The 21,295-nt window shown below is 44.6% G+C and overlaps 1 protein-coding gene across 1 annotated transcript in view; it reads right to left on the bottom strand.

The window, feature by feature from the left end:
- The window catches only part of cUnh8orf34 (chromosome Un C8orf34 homolog), a gene marked incomplete at its 5' end in the record, with an annotated part of 88,759 nt that overhangs the window by 55,104 nt on the left and 12,360 nt on the right, over positions 1 to 21,295 (bottom strand). The window contains 4 exon segments of the mRNA XM_080417370.1: positions 1,226 to 1,254; positions 1,572 to 1,691; positions 6,194 to 6,325; positions 7,122 to 7,266. Of these exon segments, the coding sequence (XP_080273496.1) occupies positions 1,226 to 1,254; positions 1,572 to 1,691; positions 6,194 to 6,325; positions 7,122 to 7,266 (426 nt within the window).

Below are 21,295 nucleotides of genomic sequence, written 5' to 3'. Positions count from 1 at the left end.
TGCCCAAAATATAGACGCCAGATTGAAATTGGTAAACAATTGGGACACATGGGGTGCATAATTGGCTTGCTGATAACAATGTTGTCAAAAAAGTCACATGAAAACCAATCAGTCGGGCTCTAGCTAAGAAGCAAACAAAGCTTTGTCTAGTGAGCAGCATGTGAGCAGCGAGGGAGAGGATGACGATGGGGAGCTTTCTTATTGAAATATCATTCTCACAAATCACTCCCCCAACACAGCAGTTTGTTCTTAGGCACAGGGCTGTGTTACTCTTGTCAACCGAATGCAAGTTATGGAACTTGGCTTTCATACCTAGTTTCAAATTCCCTGTTAACAACAACGGTTAACGTTCCAACCTTTACTCTATGAACTTCTCTGTTTCTTGAATACAATACTGTAGACACGCCTTGATAGTCAGCTATTACTGTAGCTTAACTTGGCTATAACCTAGTGTAGTCACTACTATCTACTACAGTATGTAACTTCATATCTACTTGAACTTTACAGTGTATCTACATGTACTATATCAAGTTCTAACTGTGGCGAGCTATATGAAAACTAGAGAACGGACGGCCAGGCCCCCACCTATTCACTTCAATGAATCTGCTCACTCAGCGCATGAGGCCCCCGGATGTACACTCTTCTTCCGGGATTGGCTCCAAGGTTGGAGCCAATAGAGCAGGCGCACTAGCGTTTCAGGTGCAGTAGTGTTTTAAATGCGTAAGTTCTGCAATACCAGATTTGACAGGACAGGACACGGCAGCTTCAATAATCCTCAGCGGTCCTGGAGGCTTGGGCGGGCAGTGTCTGTCTGTTTGTCTGACCGTCTGTCTTGTCTGTGGCGGGCATGCACTCATGTCTATTTATGGAGTGGACATGCCAGCCATCAGTGCTAATGAGCTGACATGCCCACTATGGACTGGACATGCCTGACGACAGCGCAAATTGGCAAATATGCCCACATACAGTATGGACTGGACATGTCCAAAGTTAGGACAAATCGGCAAATATGGACTGGACTTGCCGACGTCCGTGCAAATAGGTGTTTTTAGGCAACGGTTAATATCAGTGCAAATTGGCATTGTTAGACAACTTAAACAACTTTTGACATAGCGTATTATAGAGTATTATGAGTGATGCTGTTGAGTGATAAATGACAGAACCATACATTAAACACAACGACCCCATGCGTGAATTTAAAAAGGAGTTAGTGATTCATATCTACCTGGTCGAGGTCATCAGTGATGGCGATGCCTGGAGGAAGGAGGGAGGGAGAGAGAAGGATTTGAAGCACAGATAAATATGTCTCGCCGCACACAATCATATGTTACTATACAAAAGCTCAGCTCAGGATTCTTTGGAGCTTAGCGGTGAGCTCGTTAGATTAGGTACTAGATCCTCTTTCTTCCCAGGATTTACAGTGGTATTTGCAGAAAGGTCTAGGATTTGGAGACTACAATTTTGTACTTTAGTACAGTATGTTACAATGTATTAAGCGTTGCACTGGGTATTAAATAGTAAGGTGTACTGAGTAAACACATGGCCCGTGCTGCTCTGCACACCACACTTACTGCGTGACAGGTTCTCCAGAGCCTTGCCTAGCTTCTTGCTCTCCTGCAGGATGTGGTTGAGCTCATCAAAGTCCTTGCTCTCCCGCCACTCCCAGGACGGGTACTCGATCGATCGTGGCACTGGACCCCCGTCAATAAAAAAGAAAAAAAAAGAAAAAGAAAAAAGCACAATGTCAGTGATGTTCCCGCCCGCCACCACAGAGTCACCTCGTTTCGATATTCCCATGGCAATGTGACCGTGATCAGAATCAGAACAGAGCTCGGATCAAACGTTTGGGAGAAAGGAAATGGCAAACGGAAAACGATCTTAATTCAATACGATTTGCAAACAGCCTGTATGTTGTTCCTGTTTGCCCAAACAGGAACAACACAGGACTGCAAAGTGGAGAGGAGTGCAGCATGCTTGCAGAATTGCTGTAAGTTAGTGTGAGTGGATGAGTTGAGTGGATAGGGGCCAGGGGCCAGCGGGTGTCCATCATTGTGTTTGATTAACTTTTCAAAATAGGTCAAGCAGGAGTAGGAAATGACCCACATACTGCGTCACCACCCTCCTCTCATCCTCTGGCAAGCAGCATCCCTCAGTCTCTACATGATGTTTAATTCATGAATGGGAGGAACAGAGACATTATTTATAGAGGGAGAGGGCAAAAGGAAGAATCTCCTATAGGAACAGAGATACTGCATCCATAGCTAATGTCCTTATGCTGCTACAACATCGCTACATTTGAATAAAACATCTAATGACGCTGGCGGGCAACCATATGCCAAATTAATTTACTGGATGTCTTTGAAACAAGGGCTACAGTACGTACGCACGCGGGCGCGCACACGCGCACGCACGCACGCACTCACCCACCCACGCACGCACGCACCCACGGACACGGACACGCACACGCACACGCACACGCACACGCACACGCACACGCACACGCACACGCACACACACAAGTGCCAATATTAAAAAGTGTTCAACAGGAACCCCAGAGGGGCTGCCAAATTATGGTTTGCTATTTTGGAGTGGGAAAAATGTATATGTGTGAAAATATATATATAATACTAGTTAAGATCAATTGTTATAAAACAATAATAATAATAATTTACAAAACACTCAAATCCTCAAATTAATCTGTGAAGCCATCAAAGTTGCAACGTCACTTCAAATTTCTCAACAGTCAACAGACATTGATGAGACAATCAGCTAAAGTTGGTGAGCTATAGTTTGAAGTGTGATCCCTGCTCCTTCTCTCTATCAGCTACGGGTCCTTAGCTTGGCCAGAAAAATGTCCCCTGCACCAGAAAAATGACCCCTGCAGCATTACATGTACAGTAGACATGTCTGAGTGATGTGTGCATGACATGTCAGGACAGGTGAAGAAAATAATAAGAATCACAGCTCTGATGTGTGTGCTGATGCCCTCCCCCACACACACACACACACACACACACACACACACACACACACACACACACACACATTTTAACCATTTATTTATGTCCACACAAAGGAGAGCATACAAGGACAGTTAGGACACAAATATTAAAGGTGCAGCAGGTGCAAGATTGCATACACAAAATCATGGCATATGTCTTCATTATACAATAAGTCATGTCACTCAGTACTCTATGGGTATAAGTAACAGCGTCTCCGCTAGTGATGTGCGGGTCGGGTTTTTTCATGACCGACCCCGCCCCGCCCCGCCCCGCCCCGCCCCGCCCCGCCACAGAACCCAACCCGCCTCAACCCGCCCCGCGAACCCATATATAAATCTATGGCTCAACCCGCCCGCGACCCGTGGTGAGAAAAAAAAGATAATCATCATCATAATAGCTCAGATTTATATAGCACTCTTTTAAGTGCCCAAAGTCGCTTTAAATGTCTACAGTAGCACAACATTGTCATGGGCTAAATCAACAAGCATGTTGTTAAAAATCGTTTTTTTTTTTTTTTCGTGTGAGAGCGGCTGACCCGCTCACCCGCAGCCCGCATAATTGCCTCTGAAATCCTAACTCGACCACCCGCGCCGCGGGTTGACCCGCGGGTTACGGGTCGGCCCGCTCATCACTAGTCTCCGCCATATGTGGCGGCTGCCAATTATAGCAGAGACAGCACAATACTTTGCCAGCCTTTTTGCCTCCTTTTTGGGCATCCCCAGTCTGTGGGAATGTCCTCCTAGGCTGCCAAATATAAAAACTAATAGTCTGCACCTATAGCCCAGCTCTGAGATTGTATGCAGAAGTGGTTGGTATTTAATAACCTTGGTCATAAAAGCTTCCTCTAGGCTAGGATCAAAGGTGCATGCTATCTGTAATACAGACACTTCTCTGGACTCTTCATCAACTACAACAACAACATCTGTATTAGCTGTATTAGCTGTCAAAGATGACACACACACACACACACACACACACACACACACACACACACACACACACACACACACACACACACACACACGCACACGCACACGCACACACACACACACACACACACACACACAGAGAGAGAGAGAGATAGACAGACACACATACTGTTTTTTTTGACAGAGGTTATTGCTGCTGCTGCTGCTGTTGCTGCTGCATTCTGCCTTCCTCCAACCTGCTCTAGGCTGCTTGGAACAGTGACAGCCATAAACAGAAAGCAAATATCTCTGCCAAGCTCAGGCTGGAGAATACTCTTACATTACCACTGGTTGGGAGAGCCTTCCAGGCAGCCCTCTAGCTGCAAGGCTCTGTGTGTGTTTGTGGAGCTGCTGCATCTACACAGCAGCTTAAGCGCTTAAGTGTTTATAGCTCAGCTTAAGTGTTGAGGATTTGATTCCTTTAGGACAATCCATTACAGTATCAGTCAAATGGAACAACCGAGGGGCACAGTACATTAACCCAGGGCCGTACTGTACACGGATCTGTCTGGTCACAAAGTTGACTAGCCCAGTTCTGATGATGATTTGGTAATTTTCAATTTAACTATATTAGACTAATTAACAAAATGATTAAATACATGTAATTGTGGTTTGTAGGATGTGCACAAAAAAAAGACAGTAGTTCAACTTCGCACATTTTTGTTATTGGCACACAAGTGGCATTGCTGTAAATATTTGGTTTCTTTTGTTTTTGTTTTCCTCGTGGCAAAATCCTGCCCGCCCCCTGCTGGCAGAGGCTCAGTGCCAGCTTAACGGAAGGGCTTTAGTGCTGAAGCACAGGGCACCTTGGGGGGGCATCAAACAGCGTGGAGAAAGTGAAAGAAGACAGAACTATTGCCGGAAAGCGCCGAAATTTAGAAGCAGCGGCTGCTGAAACTGTGAAACGCGCCAGTGAAGAGTCAACCCCCCCCCCCCCCCCCCCGCTGACAAAACGGTCCGGGGGGGGGGGGGGCACCGACACGGGTCGTAGCACAGGGCACCACGAAGGGTTAATTCGGCCCTGCAGAGGCTAACATCCCTTATGGTTATCATTATCAGAGTAAAAGCATTTGAAACTTCCGCAAATTCATGAGATCTGCTATCCTTTTACTCTTCAGCTGAATATTTAATTTATCTCTGCTGCACACCTACAGTATGGTAGAAATACGTATGTAAGTATGTATTTTTAATGTGACTTGATTTGGATTCCTGTTTTGAATCAGAGTATTTGGAATTCCCGTGGGGCAGTAAACACTGCAGTACCTTTGTACGACAAAGTTTGTCTCTTTCTAAAGTGTTACTGTGTCTCCCTCTCTCTCTATCTCTCTATCTCATATCAGTGTGGTAAATGTATATGGTGCATTTATATGGTGCCTTTATCCAAGGCACTTCACCATTCACACACACATTCATACACCGCGGTGGAAACCATGCAAGGCACCAACCGGCTCAGCGGGAGCAATTAGGCGTTCAGGGTCTTAATCGAGGACGCCTCGACACTAACTCCGGGATCGAACTGGGAACCTTCCGGTTCCCAAGCGGCCTATCTACCTCCTGAGCCACTGCCGCCCGTGTGTGCGCATGTGAGCGCACGCACGCACGCACGCACACACGCGCACACGCACACACACACACACACACACACACACACACACACACACACACACACACACACACACCACACACACCACACACACACACACACACACACACACACACACACACACACACAGACAGACATACACACAGACAGACAGATATCCTCATCCTCACAGCCATTTCAGCCATGATTGAAAGCAATGCCCTAACCGCAGCCTGGAATAGACCTAGGTTGGCAAAGACAGAGCACAATGTTGAATTATTGAAGTGGTCTGTCTATGACTCTCGGTCAGAATATCCGCCTGTTCTCTCTCTTCTCCAAACCAGCATCCCCCGCCCCTCACTCCAAGATTATAACTATAACTATACAGTACCTAGTGGTTTCTAGGTATAGTTACGTTTTTATTTCAGCAGGCAAGTGCCCTTAATACAATGAGAAACAACCATCAGAGAAATGTCATGAACTTGCATGTATCCTGAATTAAGACTGATGTTCTGTTATTTGTCCCCCCCCTTACATTATTCGTTACCTAAAAAGAAACAGAATAAAGACAAATACAACAGTGTGGGAGCTAATGGTTGACAAAAGATACTACTCACAGGAAACTACTCAGAGCTACTCACAGGACTTGGACTCTGGTGAAGGAGGAGAGATGCTAGAGACAGCCAGGTCACTCTTGGATTTCTTGGGCTTCTTGGGGTGAATCTGCCAAGGTTTCTCATAGTTCCTGTTCTCCCTCCGGGTATTTTTGTTTTCTGCTGGGTGAGGCAATCACAGTGTTCCTTTCAGCAGCAGAATGTACGTAGTGAATACATGAATATATACAGTATATTTTGTACTGTGCAACAGTACTGTATGTTCTGTTGGTGATAATCCATGCAGTTATCAAAAAATAATGTGTGGAGGCTAATTGCCTCTAAACAAACAAAAAGTGCATTGTTTTTCGATAACAGTGGGGCTTGGAGTGGATCGTGCTGCTTATACCAGGGCCACTTGTCAGTGATTAAAATGTGTTGGCATTATCTTTATCAGCCTTGGAATAAACGTTACCTTAATACTCAAGCAAGTGGGAGAACAACCTATAAAACGAGTACCGGCTTCTGGCTGCATCATTCAGCTGACAATAGTCACATACTTTACCACAATATCAACACATTATGTTGTGTTCCGTCAACAGATTGAAAGTTAAATTGAAAGAAAATATGTTTTTTAAGGATTTAAGGTGTGTGTGTGTGTGTATGTATGTGTGTGTGTGTGTGTGTGTGTGTGTGTGTGTGTGTGTGTGCGTGCGTGCGTGCGTGCGTGCGTGCGTGCGTGCGTGCGTGCGTGCGTGCGTGCGTGCGTGCGTGCGTGCGTGCGTGCGTGCGTGCGTGCGTGCGTGTGTGCATGCGTCTGCAATGCATACAGCATTATGTGCATACAGTGTGCGTGGCGTGGCGTGCGTGTGTGCGTGCGTGCGTGGCGTGGCGTGCGTGCGTGTGTGCGTGCGTTGCATACTGTATGTGCATATGTGCGAGCGTGCATGTGTGCTTAGCCTCCACTAATACCCACCTGCGGAGCTCTGTGCCCACAGTGCTGCGGAGCCCGACAGTGTTCTCTGCAGCTTGGTAGGGCTGACCTGTTTGGTCTGCAGGTGGTCGATAAGAAAAGGAATGGGCTGGTCTGGGGTCTCCGTTATTAGTTTGGTCATCAACTCCTACAGGAACAAAGCAAAACACAAGAGCCCTTATGCAGATGGCCACCAGGGCGAAGGCTGAAGAATAGGGCCGGCCTTGACTAAGAAAAGCCTAAGTCAACTAATAGTCATAGGATTTGTATGTCATGCCCCCCGCATCCACCTAGCCTCTCTCTCTCTCTCTCCCTCCTGTCTGTTTCAGTGTCTGGGCATGGCTTCAGCTTGGGCGTTCTGCCCGCCCTGCTTGTTTGTCCGCCTGCCTTGCCTGCCCTCCTGCCCTCTCCATTCTCCTATCCTTGCCCCCCCCCCCCCGCAATAAACTCTGTAGATGTTACTCTTGCCTCATCTCTGTGTTGTGCACTTTGAGTTCACCAGTCTGACCATAACGTTGCAGATCACCCAGTGCCAGGCAGTGCTTTTACATATTATAGGCTGCCAATTAGACTAATAAAAGCATAGAATAACTTAATCATAAAACCTTACAAAGATTTAATATGAATAATAAAGGTAATATAAATTCTGACTATCTGAGGAGAAAACTGTTAAAGTTAGGGTAAGTGATTTACTTTGGTTAAAATAAGTGTTAAATAGCTCTATATTCTGATAGTACTCATTGCTAGAGTGTCTGTTCAGTAAAAGGAGTCTCCCATGTCTCTCCAGCTCTTTATTAATAATATTCTGTTTACTAAAGAGCTGGAGAGACCCCTGTGACTGAACAAATGCTCTGTAGCAATGATTTCTATCAGAATATAGTACTTTAACCTTTTTAACAACAACAAAAGAAATTACCCCAAAATATCACTTACCCTACCTTCAAGCATATCAATAACAATAATGAAACAATAATTGATGGGAATTGTAAAATACTGATGATAGCACATCATATACAAATTACATTTTGGAAAGAAATAAGACAGATATGGTATTTAATAATAATAATAATAATAATACATTTTATTTGTATTGCACTTTACATTTGAAACAAACCTCAAAGTGCTACAGTACATAACAAAACAAGATAAAGAAAACCATTTGCAAGATAATCAAAAAGTCTAAAACAGGTTAAAAACATGTTTAAAAACAAGCTTAAAGAGGAGAGGCAGGGTTATTAAATCGGCTTAAAAAGCTAACCAAATGCTTTGTTAAAATGGTAGGTTTTCAGTGCTCTCTTAAAAGTGTTCTGAGATGGTCTGGGAGTGAGTTCCACAGCCGGGGGGCAGCTGCATAGAATGCTCGGTCTCCCATAGTGCGGAGGTTGGTGTGCCGTTCCTTAAGTTTGTTTATGTTTGCGGAGCGGAGGCTGCGGGTGGCGGTCTGTGGTTCGATCAATTCCTTGAGGTAGGGGGGGGCATTTCCGTAGATGCACTGGTGGGTTAACAGGGTGATTTTGTATTCTGTCCGGGATGAGATGGGAAGCCTGTGCAGTGATTTGAGAATGGGGGTGATGTGCTCGTATTTGCGCACTCTCGTCAGGATCCTAGCAGCGCTGTATATATGTATGTATTGGAGCTTTTGAAGGCTCTTGCTAGGGATCCCGACGAGAAGTGGTATTTGAGAGAGTTTGACCTCACTGTACAATAGGGGTGGGCATTTTTGAACAAATATCCCATCAAGATCACCCAGTTGATGTTCCAACCAGGGTCATAGACGAATTGATTCATGAATTTAATCAACAAATCTGTAAAATGTGTCTATGCGGTGGCAGCCCTAGTAAAGAGAAGAGTGGAGGAGTGTTTTTAACTGAAGAGAAGGTGGCTGAATGGAGAAGTACACAGAACAATTTAGAGGCTAATTGAAGGGGTGAGTTGAGATGGACTGATGGAGAATGCATAGAAAAAGCTGAGCGAGAGGTTGATGCAGGGAGAAAGATGGAGATGAAAGGAAGACAGGCTGGTAGGCAGAACAGTAACAGGTGCTGAGGGCAGAGGGCGTACCTCACGCTGCATGCTAATTTAAGAATCGTCAAATGCATGATGGGAGTTCGGCATCCGATTGTGCCAATCATGTCATCATACCAAATCATATTCAATTTCTTTTGCTAGGTAGGTAGGTATTAGCGTTCATGTGATGTACTGTAATGAATTTGTTCTCAATACCTAAATTGACATCAAATTCTCAATAGCACACAAATTGAATTTGTGAAATAAAAGAAAATGAGAAAAAAGCTTTTATTGTTGTTCTTTGACCCATAGTGGGATGAGTGTGTGTGTGTGTGTGTGTGTGTGTGTGTGTGTGTGTGTGTGTGTGTGTGTGTGTGTGTGTGTGTGTGTGTGTGTGTGCGTGCGTGCGTGCGTGCGTGCGTGCGTGCGTGCGTGCGTGCGTGCGTGCGTGCGTGCGTGCGTGCGTGCGTGTGTGTGTGTTTTGGCAGGATATGGTATGGCATGGGACTGGCAGATTAGCTTCAGCTGACATCAGAATATGCACAGCGACACTGTGCATATGGGGGGGGGGTTTATGCACGTGCCCAGCACGCGTGGGTGTGTATATGCATGTGCCTTGCGTGTGGGTGGGTGCAGAAAAAAATGCTAATCAGTTCATCACGTGGGATATGAATGGTAGGTAAATGGTCTACATTTCGATAGCACCTTTATCCAAAGAGCTATAGTATATGATGTACATTTTATCCATTCACTAAGTACTCCACTCATAATCCCTGTGCGTTGCTACCTGCTACTCTTTGCCAGACCTTTACATTTCCAAATTGACCCGAACTTTTCTAGTCTCACGCTCTCCTTTCTCACCATCAACCTGTTCTGCATTCATTGATTTTCAAAGATTTGTGAAAAGGAAAAAAGAATACATACATATTATTTGCCTATCATGACATGCACACAACAGGGCTGCCAGGTCGAAAGTGGTTAAAATATATATTTTAGGATATAGAACTTGCCTGTGTATTGGGAAAATAAGTGTGCACAAAGTACTGGTAGTAAATGTGTATAGCTAGCACACAGTTTGGGATCCATTGGTCTATGGTAGCTCACAGCATGTGAAAGGACATACTGTACAATACATACTGTGAAAGGAACTCCATCCCAATAGGGATTCGCCATGCTCCAACACTGGACTCTTTTAAAGCTGCCTTGAAAAGACACCTATTCTCTCAGGCTTATGGCATATAGTTGTTTGTTTGTTCATTTGTCTGTTAGTTGTTCATTGTTCTGATGTAAAGCGTCCTTGGGTTTATGAAAGGCGCTATATAAATTCAAGCTATTATTATTATTATTATTACGCAAGGAGCCATTGGAAATGTCTCTCGGGTGTAATGCTGTAGTTCACACTGACATGGACATAGAAACACAAAACTCTGGGACAATCAATTCATTGCAACCACTCTCTGCCCCTTGTAAGACAATACGCGCACTCTAGGGTAAAGAGTAGTAATTTGGCATTGCTAGAAAGTCTCCTTACATTGGAACGGAGCACACTAGGATTTCAAACAGACCTCTCTTCACACATCTGCAGTGGAAGTCTGTAGCACGCGCCTCACAATTATAAACCACTAACAACGCTGAGATGTAAAAGTTGTAATTGCTGCGTGGTAGCTCCAGGGCAATTAAACTAACCTAGCAACAGGAGGCCTATAAACAAAGGCTGTAATTTGGTCGATCATTCAGGAAGCCAAACTAGTAGTGCTCTGTTAAATATCCCAGTATTGCCAGGTCTTAAAAGTCTTTGAGGGAAGGGTGTGTGTGTGTGTGTGTGTGTGTGTGTGTGTGTGTGTGTGTGTGTGTGTGTGTGTGTGTGTGTGTGTGTGTGTGTGTGTGTGTGTGTGTGTGTGTGTGTGTGCGCAGGAGAGAGTGATACAGGCAAAAGCGTTATGTGTGCTTTGTGCTGGGATTTGGGTGTTTACAATGTATGTATTATTTGTATGCATGCATGTGCAACTGACTCTGAATATGTTAAGACTACACGTAGATACAGTAGGCAAGGCAAGATACAAAGGTAACAGGAAAAAAATACACTAATAGTGTCTAAAACCCTGGTCTAAAACCCCGGTCTATACTGTAGGTGCGCACTAGAGGAAAGGCCATGGGGTCACTAAAATCTGTCAAGTTCATCCTGATAGCCGTGTTGTGCAAGTTCAAACTTCACAAGAGTTTAGCTCAAAGTTCAGTTCACACAGATTAAAATGAATAGATTTTTAACTAAGATCCCAGTCCCAGATGAAGTAGTTCACATTCCTTTCCTATGAGCTGCTCTGAGTTATTCTTTCTAATTAGAACGTCCTCCTATCCATCAATCCCCCGATAATTGCCACTGCCCACTTCCTAAACTAAATGAATGAAAAATGTTGCATTGAGATATCCTGTGTACAAAGTAGGGATGGGACAATAATCGTTATTAAATCGTGATAAAAAAACACTCACAATAATCATTCACTAAAATCAGTAGGATTGATCCTCTATGGAGCATTAGGGTCACAGCTAATTCCAAGGCAATCCATCCAGTAGTTTTCAAGACATGGTGTTTGGGACCAAAGTGGTGGACGCACGGAGGGAGGGAGGGAGGGACGGACGGACGGACGGATGGACGGACGGACGGACGGACGGAGGGAGGGAGGGAGGGAGGGAGGGACGGACGGACGGACGGACGGACGGACGGACGGACGGACGGACGGGCGGACGGGCGGGCGGGCAGACAGACGGGCGCAGACGGGCAGACGGACACAGCTAACTTAAAGCTAAAAATACAGACCATGGTATACTGTGTACATCCTTTAGAATAGATAGCAGTCAAAGAGGGTTCAAGTGCGTATGGCTGTGTTTGCATGTTGCTCACACCCTTAGTGTACAGCATGTGTCGTGACTGCTTGTGTGCTGGGCACTGCTGGCATATACTAATTGTACAGATGCCATACCCAGATGCCAAAAGCTGAATCATGAGCTTATATACTGTAACCATATAAAGTACCTGCATGTCCTTCACTATCCAAGTGAATCCAGTCTTCATTGGGACAAATCCTACCCTACGTACTGTGCCATTATGCATACTACATTACATAAGTCATGATATAGTAATAGAGTATCTGACACTTTCACTTACTATGGTAATGAAGTGATTTGAATAACATGAATAACATTCACAACGGAGCGGTGCCAGACCCAAATCGCAGAGGGCACGTTTTTTTTGCACTGGCAGATTTGTCTGGTCCCAGGCTAGCACAGTGCGACCTCGCAGATCCAAGTGAGAATGCCGGTGTTGTGTTGCACCCCGGGTGAAACAAAGGCTGCTGTGATCACCTACAGTAGTGTCAAGATAATAATAATTAATTAGAATAATACAGTTAGAATAAGTCAATAATGAAGTAATAAACTTAAAAACAAAGAATGAGCCAATAATTTAATATGAATAATAAAAGGTAAGATACTTTCTCACTAATGTATGTGGGGAGAAAAGTTGTATGCACACATCAAACAATAATGGTTAATAATGGTTGTTTTTTATCACCTCAGTAGAACAATCTGACCGGCTGATCAAAACGAGGTGCCAACCCACTGATTTAAGCCTTCAGGTACAGACAAGCTGTCAGCCAAGAGACAACTGTGTGCCTAGCAGCTATGAAGGACTCCCCGCAGAGATGCTGACAACCATGACAGCACCGATACTCACTCGTATCTCACATTCATACCAATCAGTATAGGAGGTGGAAATCAAAAAATCTGTATCACAACTGTATTTTAAAGATATTTCTTTGGATTTTTCTGCCTTTATTGATAGTATAGTAGATTGACAGGAAATGGGGAGAGAGAGAGATGGGGAGTGACACGCAGCAAAGGTCGTCAGGAACAGGATTCGAACCAGCGACATGCTGTCAGGCATTTCAGCCTAGGTGCAAGGAGGACCGCAAGCCCAGTGATCCGGGCCAACTGCTTTAACTGGTCATAGAATATATCAAAGTTAGTCAAGTTACGGATTTGACAAGTGTGTCTCTGTACAGACCTGCAGCTGCTCCACACCATTCACCTCACTACTGCAGGCGGACACTATTGCTTTTACCAAGCTGTGACTGGTCAGTGACTGCTGATTGCTAACTAGTTGGTGATTGCTCATGGCTGTGACATGTGCTGATTGGCAGCTCTGGAATCCGCACCCACAGGTGTTCACAGTCAGAACAGGCAACAGTCAGAATACATTTAATACAGCAGTGACACAGAATTATGACCTGGGCTACACTTGCTTACTCCTTGGTCTGAACTTCAACAAACTCGCAAAGTGGACAGTGGGAGGGACTCGGAAATATGGAAGGAGGGAAGCAGGCATAATGTGCCCGAATACGTGATAGTACGTTTTAAAGGTCATGTCAGGATGTTAGAGGGAATGGACACAGAGTGAGCAAAACAGACTACGTCACATCAGATAGGCGAATAAGCCAAAACGCTGTTTAGCTACACTAAAATATCTTTGCCGAAAATAGCCGATCTACAGAATAGCGATGCTACGGTACAAGTGGTTTAAAAGTAGACCGAGTTGTTACAACTACCTACGTTTGCCCCACCCACAGTCTTTCTATTGTCACCCTGAGAGCCTTCATGCTACAGCTGAGCAGACAGCAGAGCTGCAGTTTCATGGTGGCTGCTCTGAGCTATGGCTGTCTAGATGAGAGCTGACAATGACTTTAGCTGCCTGCACACAACACTGACTCTGAACAAGGTTGCCAGACGTGATGTCTGTGTTTCTTGTAAAATGGGATATCCGTCTTCCATTGACGCAAAGTCAAAAGGGAAATACTTCAAAAAGTGCACCGTTGGGAAATTGGAATTAACATGCTCACTCACTATTCAGGTATAGTGTGTGTGTGTGTGTGTGTGTGTGTGTGTGTGTGTGTGTGTGTGTGTGTGTGTGTGTGTGTGTGTGTGTGTGTGTGTGTGTGTGTGTGTGTGTGTGTGTGCGTGCGTGCGTGTGTGTGTGTACAGTATACAATGTACACACACAACGTGTGTACGTGTACGCCGGGTGTACGTGTAAGCATGCTTAGTTGTGTGCGTGCGTATTTATACTGTATAAAACACGATTTGCTGTGTTCGCCGGACGCAAGCCGGGTCGTGGAGGGTGATCACTGTCGCTGCACTAGCAAATCCTACAGGTTGGCCTGTTCAGTCGGGAGAGGAACTATGTTCCTCTGCATGTGATTGATTGATTGATTGAATATTTTATTAGGCAAAAAAAACAGCACAGTTACATTTAAAATACTTTGTCTAACAGGTCCGTTCATAAAAGTCCTTGCGGACTTGTTTCCAATGAGGGCCTTGGTATTTAATTCATAGGCATATATAGTGGCACCACAGTTCAAATATCATTACAAAATAAACAGCCAAAAACAATATATAACACTATGTACAACAAAAAAAATAAAAAAGAGGGGAAAAAAATATGTACAAGAACAGGGGGGGGGGGGTCTGCTGTCTAACGGGAAAATGGTACTACCTCCACCTTTGGCCTCCTGAAAGGTGATTTTTTAAGGCTCTTTTAAATGAGCCCAGCGAACTGCATTTTTTGAGGGATGGAGTTAGACTATTCCAATCCTGGGTGGCAGTGCTGTAGAAGGAGAATTTGCCCATGTTTGATTTATGGGTGGGCGGTACCAAATTGTTGTTAACGCTCCCTCTGGTATTGTGACTGTGGGTGTCGCTAACCTTTTGGAGGTATTTACTCAGATATGCGGGAATTGGGGGCATATCGGGCAAATTTGCATTTACAATTTTGAAGGCCAGTCCCATTTTTAGTTGTTTAACCCTGTCTTCCACCCTGAGCCAGCCTAGGCTGGCAAAATGGGTGGGAGAAAGGTGGGTCATGGGCCCCAATCCGAGGAGTAGCCGAATCAGTTTGTTTTGGGAGGTTTGAAGCTTAGTCTTCAGTGACACTGAGGTGCTGGAGTACCAGGAGGTGCAAGCATAGTCAAAAAGTGGTTGAATCAGGGCCCCAGAGAGGGTCCTGAGGGCCTGAGGGTTGACAAAAGAGGAAACTCTGCCCATAAATTTGGTTCTCTGGTTTACTCTTTTGACCACCTTTGTAGCCATGCTTTCACCTGTCAGGTATTTGTCAAGTACACAACCCAAATAGGTAATCTCTTCTTTGCTAGAGATAATTGTGTCATCGACTTTGACCTTGAAATCATTTACATCCATCTGTCTGAGGGAATGTTTGGTCCCAAAGAGAATGGATTCAGTTTTCCCAAGGTGTAGTGACAGTTTGTTATCGGTAAGCCAAGTACGGATTTTTGAGAGTTCGGAGCTGAGCGCCTCCTCAACTTGCAACTTGTCCTCTCCCGAGATCAGGAGTGCCGAGTCATCAGCTAACAGGAACAATTTGCAGTTACAGGCAGCACTCATGTCGTTAATGTATAGAAGAAACAGTAACGGCCCTAGAATGCTGCCCTGAGGAACCCCACAGCTCACCGGGAGGGATGAGGACATGGTTCCGTTGATGTCAACCACTTGTTCTCTTCCCTCCAGGTAAGATCTCATCCAGTTTAGTGATGTGCAGTCAAAACCAATCGCCCTCAGCTTATCAAGTAAAATTGAGTGGTTTACAGTGTCGAACGCTTTTTGGAGGTCCAACATGACCATGCCGCAGTATTTGCCCGCGTCTACCTCACGTTTGATGTAGTCGGTCAGATACAGTAGGAATGTGTCAGTGGAATGGGAGGTTCTGAAGCCCGATTGGAATTCAAACAACAGTTTATGCTCGCTGAGGTAGCTGTTGATTTGTTCTTGAATTAATCGCTCTACAACCTTTGAGATGGAACAAAGGATGGAAACAGGCCTATAGTTGCCAGGTTCTAATTTGCTTCCTTTTTTATGCAGAGGGATTACTCTTGCCAACTTGAAATCCTGTGGGACGTGACACTGGCTGATGGATAGGTTTGTGATTTGGGCTACTATGGGGGCGATAGCAGTAGCTGCGTCTCTGAGGAATCTGGTGGGGATATTGTCAAGGCCGGTGGCCTTGTTTGGCTGGAGGGCGAGTAGTTTTTTCTGCACATCATCAGCATTTACTGGTTTGAATGAAAAGGAGTCTTTTTTAGCCCCTAGTTTAACATAGTGAGCATGGATGTGGTCAGAGCCGTACAAACCTGAATGCTGAGGAAGTTTGCTTACCAACTGGGTTGCAATGGTGGTAAAAAAGCTGTTAAAACAGTTTGCTACCGCTTGCTTGTCGGTAATGAGCACGCCACTTGAAATAATGCAGATGTTTGTAGCTTTGGTTTGAATTTTGTTGTTGCAGCCCAATTTCTGTAGCGCTTCCCACAGCTTTTGTGGGTGGCTTTTGTTTGCCTCAATGCTTTCATTTAAGAAATTCTTTTTGGCAGTTTTGACCAATTTGTTTACTACATTTCGTTGATTTCTGCATCTTTCAAGTAGTTGCACATCTTTGCATTTCCTGAACTCAGAGTACATTTTGTTTCTGAGTTTGATTGCATTTAGGATGTCTCCATTCATCCAGGGTTGTGTACGGGCTCTGACTCTCACCACCTTCTTGGGCGCTAGGCTATCAATAACAGACACAAAAGCAGTTTTGAAACCAGTCCAAGACTCCTCAGCCGAGGAGCCACCGAGTACATTTGACCAATCCACTTTCTCAAGAGCTGTTGTGAGAGCTTCTGATGAGTAAGTTTTCACAGCTCTGCAGCTGATCGTGCTATGACAATCAACTACAGATCTGTGAAGCTTACGCGTGCAGAAAATGATGTTATGGTCGCTTAGACTGCACTCAATGACTCCACTTAAAGGAATCCTCGACTGGTCTGATGTCAAAATGAGGTCAATGATGGTCTGAGAAGTGGGGCCTACCCTTGTGATATTTTTTATCATTTGGGTGAGGCTATGCATGTCACAGAATTTTTTGAAAGATTTAAATATGGCGGCGTCTTTCCGGAGTACATCCGTATTGTAGTCGCCAATCAAAATCAATTCCGAATTTCCAATGATTGCCATGTGCTCCTCTAATAAATCATAAAACTCATTTTGACCTGGGGGCCTGTAGATTGCGCCAATTATCAGGGGTTTAGCGTGAGGATAGGTGATTTTTATCCAGACCGATTCCGTGGAGTTGTTCTCCAATTTTGGGTACACATTGAAAATGATGTCAGATCTCACATAAATGCATACCCCTCCTCCACAAAGAGTTCTGTCTTTCCTAATGACATTGTAGCCTATAATCTCAATTTCAGAATCGTCTACTGTGTCATCCAGTTTTGTCTCTGAAAAAGAGAGAACCCCTACCTTGCCATTTCCAAACATGGATCTTAGTTCAGACATCTTTGTGGGGTTTTTGAGGCTATTCACATTTAGGTGAATGATGTGTAGGCCTTTTTTGGAGAAAATCGTGTCCATCTGTTCAGTCTGGAAAAAGTCAGGTTCCTTAAAGCCCTCTCCAGACCAATCTGAGTCGGCCCGATTTTGGGCCGAATTGGCTTCGGGAAGCGTCGGCCAGTCGGTTAGGGGTCCGTCGGGGGGTCCGTCGGGACCTTTTCGGCCGACCCAGAGCCGACCGAACATGTTCAGCTTTTTAGCCGACTGGTAGCGCAGTGGCAGTGACAACAGAGGGCTGTCGGTGTTGCCAGATTATGTGAGAGAAACAAGCGACCATGTCTATGAAAACCTACATTCACTGTTTCTTGTTGTTGCTCCCAGAGAGAGAGAGATTGATTGATTTGCCCTACTTTTGCGCTGTGGTGATTGGGAGCAGGTGTGTAAATTTGTCCAGTGACGGAGTCACATGCATCCGTGTTTATGTATAAATATGTAATGCGCAAGTATGTAAACATGTCCTTCCTTCAGAGTGGGAGTTCAAGCATTGCATGAATAGGCTCGTAAAGCAGGGAGATAGTGACAGAGGAAGAGTGGTAGAGACCGAGGGGGAGAGAAAGAGGGGGGAGAAAGAGAGAGAGAGAGAGAGAGGGAAAGAGAGAGAGGAAGGGAGAGAGGGGAGAGAAAGAGAAAGAGAGAGGGGAGGAAGACAGAGAGAAAGTGGGTGAGAGAGAGGGACATACCAGGAGCGAGGGAGAGAGAGGAACGGAGAAAGCGGGAGGGAGAAAGAAAGGGAGAGAGACGGAGAGAGAAACGGAGGGAGGGAGAAAGAGGGAGGTAAAAAGCAGCAGAGAGAGAAGGAAAGAAAGAGAGAGGGAGAGACAGAGGGAGAGTGAAAGATTGAGAGAGAAAGAGCGAGCGAGAGATTGAGGAGACGGAAAGAGGGAGAGAGAACGAGCAATTAAGTGAATTGCTTTCACCTGCTGCTGCTGCTGCTGCTGCTGCTGCTGTGCGGAGTGTGCTACAGGGCATATCTCCGCCAAGCCAGGGTGACCTACCCAGGCTCATGAAATTCATATTCAGGCATAGTAGCCAATTAGAATGAAATCTTCAAAAACGGACTCATATACTGATACAGAACCATATATTGGCTATATATTATGGCTGTCGGGTGGAAATCTTGTATGTTCCTTTTTTATTATTATTTAAAAACAATTTAAAATCGTGAAAATAGCCAATCTACAAGCTGTAATTATTAATAATTAAGAAATACTATATTTTAAAGAGTGAAAAATCAACTAAAGTCATTATTAGTGCAAGTTCAACTTCAGTCAGTGAAGTCCAGGGCTGAATGTGACATATTGAGACCTATATAACTAAATATTGGTCATTTGCCAACACATTATTTTGTGAAATAAATGGGTAATATTTCACAGATAGTTATACTATTCTTATAATATATTAAAATACAATCATCCTTAACCTTCAAGTTAAATGCATTATTTCCGTGGACTTAAAAATCATTTTTGGACTTTAAAATCTTTATTATTTTTTTGGATGGCCTTCCTGCCCTGGCAGGAAGGCCGGGCAGGGCCTTTGTGCCCTCCAAAAAATTACAACACCAAAGGTCAAGTGGCCTTGCCCCTAAAATGACGAAATTCCAGGCTTGAATGCAATAGATGTACTCTGAGTCTGTTACAAGTAAAAGTCCGGAATTCAACATTTACTTGAGTAAAAGTACTAAAGTATTGGTATAAAAATTTACTTAAAGTACCAAAAGTAAAAGTACAAAAATGTTTGAAAATAGCAGATCTACAAGCTCAGAACGCGTGCATCGCAACACGTTGTGAGCTTGTAGATCTGCTATTTTCAAATAGCTTATAGGTATAAAATAGGGCTAAAGTGGTTAATGTATGTTTCATAATGATTTATATCTGCAAAGTAACTAGTAACTAAACATTTCAAATAATTGTTGTGGAGTACAAGTATAGACAATTGGAAATACTCCAGTAAAGTAAAAGTACCTCAAAATTGTACTTAAGTACAGTACTTGAGTAAATGTACTAGTTACTTTACACCACTGCACGTCAGTGAAGAAAAAACGCTGGGAACATCCCTAAGTGGCTTTGCAGGGAAACAAGCCCAAAGTCGCTTATAATAAGCAGACCTGGCAACGCTGGCACGCTAAAAGTCAAATTAGCACATGAATGGCCAGTCGGCTGACAGACTTAAATGGCAACTTTTGCCAACCGAATACCAGTCTGTTGCAGTCTGGAGTAGTCTGCAATAGTCTGGACGAGTCTGTTTGGTGCGGAGTTGCCTTAAGCTGTTTTGTCCCTGTAGCTTCAAAGGTGGGTGGGGCAGGTGGAGGTGTGATCGGGGGAGTGGGGTGGGGGCTTTGTGTTTGCAGCAGGGCAGTGGGGGAGGGGGATAGGGGAGGGGATGGACTTTTGGGGGAAATGGGAAACTCAGGGAGAAAATAATCTCTGTTTCCACGCCGATCCCACAGAGGAAAACCTTGTAGTTGACCTCCAGTGCTACGCCTTTCCGGTGAAAGTCCTCCGGTGCATCGGAGGAGACGTGCTCGTCTACACCCTCCCACATGACTGTAGGGGTTAGCAGCTAGGGGCTACACGTATGTGGAGAAAATTAACAACTAAATTGAAAATGTGAAAAAAGGTGTAAAAAAGATAGAAAGAAATAAAGAAAAACACCAGCAGTGAAGACAGTCTCCCTATTCTTCCATTGAGCAATTTAGACCCAATTTAGACCCCCTTACTTGCCTGAAGCTCTGACTGTAAACCCTTACCTTCCCTGGCCATGTGTGGCTTCCCACTTGGATGAAAGTGGTACATGTAGATGTTTTGTCTCCCACATGGGAGACCCAGGTTCAAATCCCAGGTGTAACAGTTGCAATTACCTCTCCATTGGGATAGGACATAAAACTTAGACTGCAGCTTTTAAAAAACCCTCAAAACTGTATTTCAGATACTTTTTTCTATCTCTCTATAAATCTGTCCTTGAATAAAAAAAGTTACAAGGAGAAAGGGAAACTCTAGACACTGCCCCCAGTAACTCAGGCTAATGGCTCCAAATTGATTTACTGTTGGTGCTGCTATTACAGTATGTGTCAATGAATAGTGAGTCACATAATGACTGATGAGTTATATGAGGTGAAATCTCTACAGTATGTCTGTTCTATGTTATTTGTATATACTGCAAGTGATATAAGTGAGAAGATGATGGTGCAATATAGGTAATGAGCAGAGGATGAGTAGGGGGGGAGAGGTATCACTGGAGGAGATCCAGACCTTGAATCAGCAGGCAGACGAAAGGAGTTCATGTGGAAGAGGGGAGGAGCGTGAGAGACAGAGGGCATGGTCACCTCACTAGACTGGCACCCTGTCTAACACACACACACATACACACACACACACACACACACACACACACACACACACACACACACACACACACACACACACACACACACACACACACACACACACACACACACACACACACCCACACACACACACACACACACACACACACACACACACCCCCACACACACACACACACACACACACACACACACACACACACACACACACACACACACACACGTTTGAAACTGTAAAGAAACTGTACATACACAGACGCCCAGACAGACAGACAGACAGACACACGCACGCACACGTGCACGCGTACGCACACTTAGAGACAACTGCACAAACACTTATTCATCTGTCCTGTGTTGTTCAAACAGTGTGACTGTCAAGCTTGTGTATATCAA

This window comes from Gymnoscopelus braueri (assembly GCF_963280865.1).
Source record: "Gymnoscopelus braueri genome assembly, chromosome: 21".
NCBI classification, from domain to species: domain Eukaryota; kingdom Metazoa; phylum Chordata; class Actinopteri; order Myctophiformes; family Myctophidae; genus Gymnoscopelus; species Gymnoscopelus braueri.
This window is presented reverse-complemented; position numbering and strand designations above follow the sequence as displayed.